Genomic DNA, 12,562 nt, shown 5'->3' with positions numbered 1-12,562 from the left:
ATTGTTATAAATGTGATATATATTTTGTGTACTCTCAGAGTAGTTTGGTGTTGTGAAGCATGATATTTGAAATATTTACAGTGGTTTCAAGAAAATTTAGGTATGAAGCAAAATGAAACCATCTTTGGATCAAATTGAAACATTTAAGAACTGATAAACGTGTATATAAGTTTATAAAAACCTTGAAACAAGCAAAATTATTGGAACGAAACCAAAGAGGTTATGTGAAGTCCAGAGAGTAGTCGGGAGTCTGACGACGTTGATTGGCCGAGAGTGTGGGAGTCCGGGAGACAGATAGAGTAGGGTAGGTATTGATATATTCAGACCGGACTCCCGCGGTGTTGCCATTTTTACTTCAGCACGGCTAGTACTAGAGTCGGCTGTGCTATCTTCCGCGACGGACACGCAACACGTGCAAATATGTCATAGTGTCCGTTCGTCTAGTAAAAAAACACTGTAGGGGAAGGTGCTCCTACCACCGGGTCACGCGCGAGCGCGCAGCCATTATACCTCATTCACATGAGAAATATATTGCAGTTCACTAGAGACCATACTTACTAGATGACGAGTTTTCGTTCGTTTTTGCGCATATGACTGTGCTTCGGTTATATATACTTTATAATCTATGGTAATGTGCACGCGCTCAACACCAGTCGGAAACCCGAGAATATATACCCTGTGGACAGAAAATTTTACAATTTTTCATTATTCATTCATCTTCCCTTCATTACACTTTCTTTCAATTTCATTTCAATTGTATCTTGTATCTTTACCATATCATCACCGATTATGGGGTGAACTTTACTTTACCGGACCCAAAATTTTGGACTTTTTTTTTTTGAATCTATAGTTTTTGATGCGGAGAATCCAAAAATGCAAGTCTCAACTTTAGGAATTCAGTGGTTAAAAAGTTATAAGCGTGTAAAGTTTGACATTTTTAGCGGATTTGTTACGTTACTGTGACGCCATATTGACTTCTTGTCCAATGAACGGTGTCGCTAGCTGTAGGCAGATGCACGTGGGTGCCGACTACTTTGGCGGGTAAATTTGATACTGTCTGAGTTAGTTAGGTGTATATTTTTTTAAAGAAAGAGAGAGAATTCAATTTTATGAATAATTTAAATACAGCTAGTGATGGGACTCATACCCAGCAAATAGAGTCAAATTGGCGGCCGGCGAAGGACTGGATGAGGGGGAGGGGTCGTTTTCACGATGAGCACAGGACTCTGTTTTTGAAAATAGAACTCCCGATTGTCACGTGAGCGGTGTTGCCACGTTGTTCAGCATGGCTAGTACTAGGAAACTTCTTTGTCAAAATGCTCCAAAAAGCAAGAGTTTATGGTATTTCAGACCGTCACAAACCAGGAATTCTGTTTTACTTCGCACCCGTGAAGGTAAAAATATGTATCATTTATGTAGAAATGTAACTGATTTTATTCATCCTTGTAACAATTTTCCTTTAGAATATTTATTAAAGTTATTTATTAGATTAAAAATTGATTATACACTTAAATGTAGTAATAGGGATTTTAAAACTTGCGTTAAAAAAGATAGAAGACTTCATATTGTATTAAATTTGTAAATATTGTAATGTCTTCAAATATATTATCCGAAACCTTCCCTCATCCTATTGTATAATTGTGTAATTTATGTTCAAATATATTTTCTAATATTATCATTTTATTATATTTCTTACTTTCCCACTTTTCAATTATGTAAAATTAATGTAAATACTTCGATTAATAATATACAGAAAAATTGACGATGCAAAAAGGTTTCTAGTTATAAAAGATTGTTATGAAAAGAAAGTATTACATCCAATTCATTCAAACTTCCCGCTCGTTGATCAAAGGTGCCGCCTGGAGTGTCGCCTTTTGTTATACCTCCTCTTTGACCATAGGTAATCGGTATCGATAACCTAATCGTTTTTTTCTTATGTTTTCATTATAATTAGTATATTATGTGTATGTATATATCTGTAGATTGTAATTGTATAGATCCAGATATGAGGTATTCATAATAAATAATTTGTACATAAGTACAGTACCTTGTTCATTTTTGATAGAGATTTCCATACTTCGAAGAATTTTTAATGATAATGTATTATGATTCTATAAATTATGTTTGTAATATCTTAATAGTAAAGGTTATGCGATTATTATTAATATATATTTTGATATCATTCAGTCGTTTTTAATTCTTAATAGAAGTGATATAATAATTTATCCTAACGAACAATGGGCAGCTTAATTGATTTTGAACTTCTCATTTGTTTTCTGATATAATTTATTTTTGCGGCATGTGCGATTTAGTGGAAAAAATCCATTTATATACGGAATAATGTTTACGAATAATAATGGTATTAATCTTTTACAGATGATTTTGTAATTTTGAAATAGAACGTGTATATTTTCATATAAATATACAGTAGTTTACTTGAATATCTTATAAAATGGCAAACACTGGGGTATTACCATTTGTGCGTGGTATTGATTTTAGCAGCAATGATTTTGGTGTAAGTACAATGTAGTAAGTTTCAAGATACGTTTTGCTTTATTTCATAAATGTTGTTAAGCCCTTCTATATTTTGCAGAATGGAAAATTTCCAGAATCAGTACATCTTATGACTGGTATACAATGGCTGAAATTAAACGAAACCAACTTAACAGAAATCCCAGAAGAAATGGGTAAACTATTAAAATTGGTAATTTATTGTTTAAATGTTGAAGAATTAAAGACAGAACTAATATAATCGACATAAATGCTACTACCCATAATGATACATGCAATACAAGTTAAATGTATCGGTTTTTCGGATAGGAACACCTTTCATTGGTTAAAAATAAGCTGGAACGCTTGTATGGAGAATTGACGGAGCTTGGTTGTCTTAGAACATTGAATATTAGACGCAACAATATCAAGTCAAGTGGCATACCAGCAGAATTGTTTCATTTAGAGGAATTGACTACGTTGGATTTGAGTCACAATAATTTGAAAGAAGTACCAGAAGGACTCGAGCGAGCTCGCTCCTTGCTAAATCTTAATTTAAGTCATAATCAGTGAGTATGACGTATGTAGTTAACGCTCGACGATAATCAATTATATAATTAACAAGCATTTTGCCTTTATACCTTTTTCTTCTTCTTAGTATTGATACAATCCCGAACACGCTGTTCATTCATCTAACTGATTTGTTATTCCTGGATCTTAGTAATAATAAATTGGAAACGTTACCACCACAGACTCGTCGTTTGGCCAATCTGCAGAGTTTAAATTTAAATCACAATCCGTTGGGACACTTTCAGTTAAGGTAGAAAATGATCGATGTAGATCAAGTACAAAGAACTTGGAATATTTCTTCTCTATTATTTAGGCAACTACCGTCCCTGATGAATCTAACGACCCTGCAAATGCGCGATACTCAACGGACGTTAAGCAATATTCCGTCGAATTTAGAAACGTTGACGAATCTCCAAGAACTCGATCTATCACAAAATAATTTACCTCGAGTACCAGACGCTCTTTATTCGTTACTAAATTTGCGCCGTTTAAATTTAAGCGATAACGAAATAACTGAACTATCTACAGCAATTGGTACATAGTTTTATTATACAGTTATATGAAAAACCTAACAAATATGTTAACCGGTTTTTATTTTAGAACTTTGGACCAAGTTGGAAATATTAAATATTTGTCGTAATAAACTGACAGCAATACCTGCCTCCGTGTGTAAAATTGTTACTTTAAGGAGGCTCTACTTAAATGACAATCAACTGGATTTCGAAGGTATTCCTTCGGGCATTGGCAAGCTATCGTCGTTGCAAGTATTTTCCGCGGCTAATAATCACCTGGAAATGATACCAGAAGGCTTATGCAGGTACTTCTTGTTCTTCTTGTTCTTGTTCTTGTTCTTGTTCTTCTTGTTCTTCTTCTTCTTCTTCTTCTTCTTCTTATACTTCTTCTTCTCCTCCTCCTCCTCCTCCTCCTCCTCCTCCTCCTCCTCCTCCTCCTCCTCCTTCTCCTTCTCCTCCTCATCATCATCATCATCATCCATCATCCTCCTTTCAAAGTACTTCAATCGAATCCGTGCTAAACTCAAAGTATGATTTTTCGGTGGAAATTTTAAATTATTGTTCAGGATGTCAGAAAGTGCATGTTTGCTTTGTAGATGTGGTTCGTTGAAAAAATTGATACTGTCATCGAATCGATTGATCACTGTACCGGATGCTATTCATCTCCTTACCGATTTGGAACAGTTGGACCTGAGAGACAACCCAAATTTGGTAATGCCGCCGAAACCGACGGAGGTTCAAAAAGGATCTGGTATAGAATTCTATAACATTGATTTTTCTCTGCAACATCAACTACGACTTGCCGGCGCAAATGTTCCTACGCCAACGCAAACGGCGAGTAAGTCCGTACCTGATGGAAGTTTTTTAATCTATTTGTAACTCAATTCGTTTCTTTCTATATTTCAATTTTTTTTACTTTCATATTCCACGTATCGTTCATCTGTTAGATAGCAAAGATCCGATAGCCCGTAAAATGAGACTCAGAAGAAGAAGGGATCAGGAAGAAGCTGACCAAGATCAAGCCAAGATATTAAAGGTACGTTTATATCGTCGTTTCTTCTTCTTTTAGACCGTGATATACAGTGAAAGGGATACCTGAAAATTCACGTTCAAGTCCTTTTTTCTACTTAGGGTATGAAAGATATAGCAAAAGAGAAGAACAAAGATAAAGAGTGCGAAGAATCTAAAGTGGAATCATTGAAGTAAGCACAAAAGGAGTATACGCTAAAAGTTTTTTCGAAACAATGTTTGTTTCGTGACAAACAAATTATACATCTTTTTTTTTCTATACATATAGGCCGAAGCGATGGGACGAAACCTTGGAAAAACCACCGTTAGATTATTCCGAGTTTTTTGATGAAGATGCCGGTCAGGTACCTGGACTGTCCGTATGGGAAATTGAAAATTTCTTGCCTAACGAGATAGAAGAGGTCGCGCATGGCAAGTTTTATGAAGGCGATTGTTATATCGTTTTGAAGACGGAGATCGACGAAGCTGGATCTTTGGTGTGGGCAATTTATTTCTGGATCGGAGAAAAAGCTACGGTGCGTTTACAAAATTGATATTAGCAGTGTAATATCGTTGAAATTACGTTCAGTTGCAACAATGTTATGGAAAGAAATGTAAACAGAGTTGAGGTTGCGGTGACGAACAACGTTCTAACAATCTCTATATCTGATTTTCGATTTATCATTGTAGTTGGACAAAAGGGCCTGCGCTGCGATTCATGCTGTAAACTTACGTAATTATTTAGGTGCGCAATGTCGCACTATCAGAGAAGAGCAAGGCGAGGAATCCGATGAATTTTTAATGTTATTTGAGTCTGGTATCACGTACATAGAAGGTGGTCGTACTTCATCCGGCTTTTACACAGTTGAAGATACGGTTTGTATAAAATTTGAAACGAATACTTACGTTCTGATTCTAGCATTCGATCGGATCGTGTTTATTTATTTTCGTATTTCGTTGCATGTTCTTTGGGCTAACTTTCAACGTCGTTCGACTGATCATCATCAGCCGTCGATAACGCGACTTTACCGAGTACACGCCGCCGGTGCTTCGATTCATTTAGAACCGGTCCCAGTCTGTTTTGACTCTTTGGACCCGGGTTTTGTATTTGTTCTGGACTCTGGTTATAAGATTTTCATATGGTACGGTAAAACAGCAAAGAGCACCTTGAAATCAAAGGCAAGATTAATGGCTGAGAAAATAAACAAAAACGAAAGAAAGAACAAAGCAGAAATTCTAACGGAAATCATGAATTCCGAATCGGACGATTTTCTGTCGCATTTGAATGTGAAAGACATTTCGCAACTACCACAAATCACTGTAAGTTGGCACTTATTAGACCCGTCTGCACCTTAAATTGTTACAAACGGTTCTTCCTGTACAGGAACACGTAGATCCGAATTTTCTACCGTTTACACCACGTCTGTATCAAGTTCAACTTGGTATGGGTTATTTAGAGTTACCACAAGTCGAAGTACCTCATGGAAAATTAACGAACACATTGTTGAACAATCGTAACGTTTATATATTGGATTGCCATTTGGATGTCTACGTTTGGTAAGTGCCTGGCATGCTCGTATTCTTGAAATTGCCTAGGAAGTAACATCAAATTTAATTACAATGTAAATATCGAGAACTGTTGTTCGTAGGTTTGGAAAAAAGTCAACGAGATTGGTACGAGCTGCTGCTGTTAAGCTTTCCCAAGAATTGTTTAACATGATAGAACGGCCGGAATACGCTATGGTAACAAGATTACAAGAAGGAACCGAATCTCAGGTATTAGTTTCAATTTTAAATCGATATTCACGAAGTGTTAAGGATTCGAATAACATGCCACTTGGCCATATTACATAAGGTGTAAAACAATATTATATGTATTGTACATGTTTGGCGTAGTATAGGATATACAGGGTGTTAAAAAATTACCTAAAGAGCTCTACACCGTTTACGGAAAATCGAAGCGAAAATTTTTGTAGCATTTTTCGATGGGATCAATAGTTTAGCCACATTTTGTTGTTGAAAATTGAAAAATTGACTAATCAGCGCCCAGTTTGAGTGGCAAAACGCGCGGAGTAGGGGACTACACGGAAGCGGAGTCTCCATTTGCTTGCTCTGCCGTCGCACCTCGACTCTCAGCGCGGCTCGGCGTCGTCAGAGGAGGCTAGTCTCCTACTCCGTAGGAGTAGGTCTTGCCATTCAATCTGCGCGCTGATTGGTCAATGACCAAGTTCCCACCGAAGGATTACATCCGATCCTGCTCCGATGCGCATCGAATTTAATGTACTGTTTCCACTGGAAGTAGAGTAGAAGTGAGGGAGATTGATATTTCAGTAGCGCCAAGTTAACTTTTGTTTACTAAATGTACACAAACTCACAAGCGATGCAAAATCTCTTGTTGTCCATAATCTTCAAAATTTCCTTCTCTTTTAAAATCATATTATAACGCAGAAACATGTCCGTGAGTTACGCTGAGACGTTGTACGCATGCTCGAAAACAAGGCAGAAAAATATTCTATGTGTACTCGTACAATGATAGTACAGTAAAACCCTTATTAAGGGACACTTTTTAAGGGATACATAAAAGCTAATTACGTCATCATTAAGAGTGGTCCATTTAACTTTTCTGGGTTAAGCCTCTTTGTAAAAAATCTACTGCGCATGTCTATCTCTTACGGTTTACTACTGCGCAGGGGTGAAAGTTTCCATAAGATAATAGCGGATCCTGCGCAACAAATTTTCCAACAAATCAAATTGATGCATTTTTACAACACAATGTAGTTTACAACGAAGTTTTTAATTAAAAGTTTTATTTGGTTTAATATCATGGAATTGGAGCTTGGGGTGGATAGTGGGCAAAGACAAATTTATATTTTAACTGTTTAATTCCCCGTGCATAGCACAAGGCGTTCCACTAGTATTAATTAATGTGAAAGTTTCATCATATGATCATATATCACGTTTATTTTCCATTTTGGTAACTGAATAATAAAAAGTAAAGGTTGGCACTATCTATTTTGAATCTGTTTCAACCGTTTCCACCGACTACATTTTGTATGAAATCGCTACCACTCCGTCAAAGCTTGTGGATCGAAACAGGAGTGAACTGAGCGTAGTCGGTCACGTTTCCATCGACTTAAATTTGGTTCTACGCCGCACTAGGTGCGAATTAATGCTTCGGTGGACACTTGGTCAATGTTTCAATTTTCGAAATATGGCTAAACTACTGATCCCATAGAAGAATGCTACAGAACTTTTCGCTTCGATTTTTCATGATTTATTGAACGGTGTAGAACTCTTCGGGTAATTTTTTAACATCCTCTATAATGACAGTTGTTATTGCCTTCTCTGATTAGATTTTCAAGTCTAAATTTACCGGTTGGGACGAAGTTATAGCTGTCGATTTTACTAGAACTGCCGAATCGGTTGCTAAAACTGGCGCAGATCTTACGAAATGGGCCAAACAGCAGGAAACGAAGGTATACCTACGCGAAAAAAATAAATAAAAGATTGCTTTACATTGCCAAAGAATCAATGAATTTTCTTTCAACGATAGGCAGATCTGGCTGCACTTTTCATGCCTAGACAGCCGTCGATGTCGTTCGCTGAGGCGCAACAACTCATGTCCGAATGGAACGACGATTTAGAAGGAATGGAAGCGTTGGTTTTAGAAGGGAAGAAATTCGTACGTTTACCGGAAGATGAATTAGGCCATTTTTATAGTGGTGATTGTTACGTATTTTTATGCCGTTACTGGATGGTACGTAACGATTTTGTTTTTGCTTTTATTGCATCTCGTAATCGTTAATGCAGTTTTATTCCTAACGTTATTAGCCACTCGATACTACGGAGAACGAAGACGGTGACGAGCAGTTCGAGGAAGATTATCAGTGTACAGTATATTTCTGGCAAGGCAGAGACGCAGGAAACATGGGATGGTTAACGTTTACATTTAGGTAGGTAAAAAAAGAAGAGGCTTTTGGGTGTTTGAAAATTTCAGTTTTTTTTTGCGATTACGATCCTCTACGGAAACAATGGCAGTTACGTGTATGATATTATTAATATTAACAGAAATGCGCTTTTAGTTTACAGAAAAAATTTAAATCGTTATTTGGTGAGAATTTGGAAGTGGTTAGAACTCATCAACAACAAGAGAATTTAAAGTTTTTGGCATACTTTAAAAGAAAATTTATTATTCATCATGGCAAGCGTAAACAGCCTAAGTCGTCTGGTAATAATAAGGTTGAATTTTATCACTTAAGGAGTAATGGAAGTGCGTTGTGTACTAGGCTGATACAAATACCAGCTGATTCTTCATTATTAAACTCTTCGTTCTGGTAAGATCGTTAAGATCAGATAATTAACGATAACGTTAACTTTTGCCAAAATTGTTTTTTCACCTTGAGCTTAGTGTACTGAATCCTATCTACGGTTATTCCATTGCTTTACTTTACAGTTATATTTTAAACGTGCCGTTTAACAACGACGACCAAACTGGAATAGTGTACGCTTGGATTGGTTCTAAAGCGAACAGCGATGAAGCTCGTTTAATCGAAGAAATTGCCGAAGAAATGTTCAATAACGTAGGTATCGCAAATACTACTTTCAACGGTAACGCTTTCTACGATCTTTGGCATAAAATTGATTGTATTCGTCTTGTTGATCGATCAACAGCCATGGATTAGTTTGCAAGTTTTGAATGAAGGTGAAGAACCAGATAACTTCTTCTGGGTAGCTCTTGGTGGGAAAAAACCATATGATACCGATGCGGAATACATGAATTACACTAGATTATTTAGATGTTCGAACGAGAAAGGATATTTTACTATCAGCGAAAAATGCGCCGATTTTTGTCAAGTATTAAATAAATTTATTATGTATCATATATTTTGAATAATGTATAATGAATGTTTGCAGATAAAGATAAGTATAAATTCCGATGTTGTTTTAGGATGATTTAGCAGATGATGATATTATGATACTTGATAATGGTGAACAAGTATTTTTATGGCTAGGAAGCCGTTGTTCGGAAGTGGAAATTAAATTGGCTTATAAGTCTGCTCAGGTAAAATCATCTAACCGATTATGTGATTTATTGTTTTTCAAATAAGGCTATGTACGTAGTGCAAAGTATAAAATCGAAAGTACGGATAAATGTTATTCATTTTTTTTCTTCTTTTTTTCTAGGTATACATTCAACACTTGCGAGTAAAGCAACCTGACAAACCACGAAAACTATTTTTAACTGCGAAAGGAAAAGAATCCCGAAGATTCACTAAATGTTTTCACGGTTGGAGTTCGCATAAAAGGTCGCCTTAATAAGATGTTTGATGGAAATTCATTTGTAATATTCCTATATTGCTTTTTGACAAGCTCCAAAGATGAGGATGCAAAAAATTTATACAGGATTATTTGTAATACGAGTTTATTACGTATTTACGAATAACAGTATTACGATGCTACTACCATCATATTGATGCACAATTTCTTATTCTTATTTTCTCTTTTTTTTTTTGCACAAAGAACCGATCATTTTTGGTGAAAAGAAAGGAATAATACTGCTTGAGTAACATCAGTAATATTTCTAATTTATCTGTGAATTCAGTGGAGTTATTTACATAACATGTTACACTTGTCACATACATCTATATATGTACATTTATTCTGGATAACTTGATAAACGAATTTGCAGATACATTTTTACATGTACTTAACTTGTTTGTTTCTTCCATCAGAAAAGTTTATTACACAGTATACTGTTGGCTTTTTCATTTTAATCTTAATACAATTTTGAAAATAATGTCTTTGCACATGTTTAATTTATTCTCAAAAGAATGGAATGAAAAGCGTAAGATTGCAGAATTTTAAAAAACTTGGTAGCGATGTTTTACGCGCAGTATAGTCTAAAAAAAAATTTGGAAATTAACAATGACCGAAGCATGAAATATAAAAAATAGATCTTTAACAAGGTCATCTATATTACACATGTAAAACAAAACGTTGTACCGTTTGATTACATGGTTAATCGTCATCGTCGTCATCGTCTGACGGTACAAAGAGTTCTTTCTCCTCCAAAAAATTGGCAATTATTTTACTCATAGTAGCTCCGGTAACTAATCCTATCGTGACGCTGCAAATGACACCCAAAAAACTAAAACGAGGCCTTTTTGGCTCTGGAAGAATGGCGCCTGAAGGTGTTGTTATCCTTGATCGAACGTGTATTTTCATTTGTCCGTTCACTTTTAACAAATTACCAGCAGTTCCAAATATAAGGGATGTACGTCGCAATATCATTGTTTTCTTTTTTCTTAAACTTATTACTGAGAACTCGGAGAAGAAGTACTCTAAGGAAAGAAACTTCTGTCACTCATCCGACAAACTTTCGTGACACTGTGCAGTGACTACAGATCTATAAAGACTGGACACTGTATTTAGATATGCTTTGTCGTTCGGTCTTGAATTTGTATACTATGACCGCTGGCGGTCGATAATATCAGTCTCTGCCTTCTACGTATGCGCGTTCTGTCCAACTAACCAGGCCACATGCCACAGCACAGCCGACTCTAGTACTAGCCGTGCTGAAGTAAAAATGGCAACACCGCGGGAGTCTGGTCTGAATATATCAACACCTAGCTTACTCTATCTGCCTCCCGGACTCCCGGACTCTCAGCCAATCAACGTCGTCAGACTCCCGACTACTCTCTGGACTTCACATAACCTCTTTGGTTTCGTTCCAATAATTTCGCTTGTTTCAAGGTTTTTATTAACTTATATACACGTTCATCAATTCTTAAATGTTTCAATTTGACCCAAAGATGGTTTCATTTTGCTTCATACCTAAATTTTCTTGAAACCACTGTAAATATTTCAAATATCATGCTTCACAACACCAAACTACTTTGAGAGTACACAAAATATATATCACATTTATAATAATTTTATACTACCACATCACTTCTATTTGCCATAGTTGCAACGTTTATATATTGTTTATACATAATTAACACAAAATAGTGTATATTACTACAGCTTTTAATTAAAAAAGACGTTAATTACAATTTCGAGCACAGGACTCTGTTTTTGAAAATCGTACTCCCGATTGTCACGTGAGCGGTGTTGCCACGTTGTTCAGCATGGCTAGTACTAGAGTCGGCTGTGCACATGCATTCACAATAGTGTCCTTTCGTCTAGTGAAAAAGCACTAAAGGGGAAGGTGCCCCTACCACTCGGTCACGCGCGAGCGGGCAGCCATTATGCCTCGTTCGCATGAGATATACCTTTATATTTAATCGGAGGAGTGAGGCGGTTCATTCCTCAACGAGTAAAATATATAACCAGCACCATTAAAAACTCGCTTGTCGAAATAATTAATTGTGTCGAGCCTCGGACGGCGAAGGTGGCTCCCTCCGCCCTATAGGATGGTGTACGAAACTGCGAAAGCAGACCGTGATTCCATACCGAACCGGAAGCTGCATAAGAGCCTCTCTCTCGCACTGTAACTTCTGTCCTTGTTTAGCCCCATTGCACTCGGACTCCAGGCTCGTCGAATGCCATCCTTGTCGTTTCGCTCGAATGCCTCGATTACTTTTTAGCCACGTGCGAAACTTCTGGTGTTTCAAATTTCATAATAGCTCAGAATTTGGGAAACAAGGTAATCAGAGGCTTTTGGGAACGAAAAGAAGCGCCAGCAGGAGGAGTGGGAAGCCTGCCTCCCGGGGCCCTCCTTCGCCAGTAGAGAGAGGGAACTAGAAGCACAGGAGGCAGAAAGGGAAGAGGAAAGAAGCAGAAGAAGGATTACGGAAATGAAGAAGGGCCAGTTCGGCCATGTGTTCAACCAAAATCCTTTTCCGGATAATGGGGCTTAGGTCTTGCGTGTTTCAGCGTCTGGTTGTCTCCAGTGCTGGTTTTATTTATGGTTTGAGAACTTGGAAATGTGTGCGAAGAATGAGTGTATTCGGTTTTTCGGTTTGGTTTTTTTGTATTTT

General features: G+C 36.8%; 2 protein-coding genes across 3 annotated transcripts; one reads left to right on the top strand and one right to left on the bottom strand.

Annotated features, from left to right (window-relative positions):
- The first annotated feature begins 1,878 nt into the window (after nt 1-1,878).
- Nucleotides 1,879-10,092, top strand: fliI (FLII actin remodeling protein). Of its 2 annotated transcripts, none has more exons than XM_034320999.2 (23): nt 1,879-2,010; nt 2,377-2,515; nt 2,594-2,704; nt 2,821-3,059; nt 3,149-3,310; nt 3,374-3,594; nt 3,661-3,877; nt 4,169-4,410; nt 4,520-4,608; nt 4,704-4,774; nt 4,870-5,116; nt 5,271-5,456; nt 5,589-5,900; nt 5,965-6,137; nt 6,230-6,356; nt 7,934-8,056; nt 8,134-8,337; nt 8,412-8,533; nt 8,663-8,914; nt 9,034-9,160; nt 9,252-9,434; nt 9,529-9,642; nt 9,765-10,092. In XM_034320999.2, the coding sequence occupies exons 2-23, from the start codon at nt 2,453-2,455 to the stop codon at nt 9,894-9,896; spliced, it is 3,717 nt and encodes a 1,238-aa protein (XP_034176890.2). In that variant the 5' UTR covers nt 1,879-2,010; nt 2,377-2,452; the 3' UTR covers nt 9,897-10,092. The 2 variants fall into 2 exon arrangements, with proteins under 2 accessions (XP_034176890.2, XP_076547226.1); XM_076691111.1 differs by lacking the exon at nt 1,879-2,010 and adding an exon at nt 2,128-2,146.
- Nucleotides 10,058-11,132, bottom strand: EMRE (Essential MCU regulator). The gene is made up of 2 exons (XM_034321000.2): nt 10,584-11,132; nt 10,058-10,480 (listed from the first exon to the last, which is right to left on the bottom strand). The coding sequence occupies exon 1, from the start codon at nt 10,869-10,871 to the stop codon at nt 10,599-10,601; it is 273 nt and encodes a 90-aa protein (XP_034176891.1). The 5' UTR covers nt 10,872-11,132; the 3' UTR covers nt 10,058-10,480; nt 10,584-10,598.
- Nucleotides 11,133-12,562: the final 1,430 nt, after the last annotated feature.

This window comes from Osmia lignaria, chromosome 12, assembly GCF_051020975.1.
Source record: "Osmia lignaria lignaria isolate PbOS001 chromosome 12, iyOsmLign1, whole genome shotgun sequence".
NCBI classification, from domain to species: domain Eukaryota; kingdom Metazoa; phylum Arthropoda; class Insecta; order Hymenoptera; family Megachilidae; genus Osmia; species Osmia lignaria.
This window is presented reverse-complemented; position numbering and strand designations above follow the sequence as displayed.

What these genes read in the sequence shown, in the direction of transcription:
- fliI (XM_034320999.2), top strand. Translation starts at nt 2,453, where the DNA reads ATGGCAAACACTGGGGTATTACCATTTGTGCGTGGTATTGATTTTAGC. An exon ending in TACGCCAACGCAAACGGCGA is followed by an intron (nt 4,411 to 4,519) that starts GTAAGTCCGTAC and finishes TTCATCTGTTAG; the next exon opens with ATAGCAAAGATCCGATAGCC. An exon ending in CCAAACAGCAGGAAACGAAG is followed by an intron (nt 8,057 to 8,133) that starts GTATACCTACGC and finishes TTTCAACGATAG; the next exon opens with GCAGATCTGGCTGCACTTTT.
- EMRE (XM_034321000.2), bottom strand. Translation starts at nt 10,871, where the DNA reads ATGATATTGCGACGTACATCCCTTATATTTGGAACTGCTGGTAATTTG.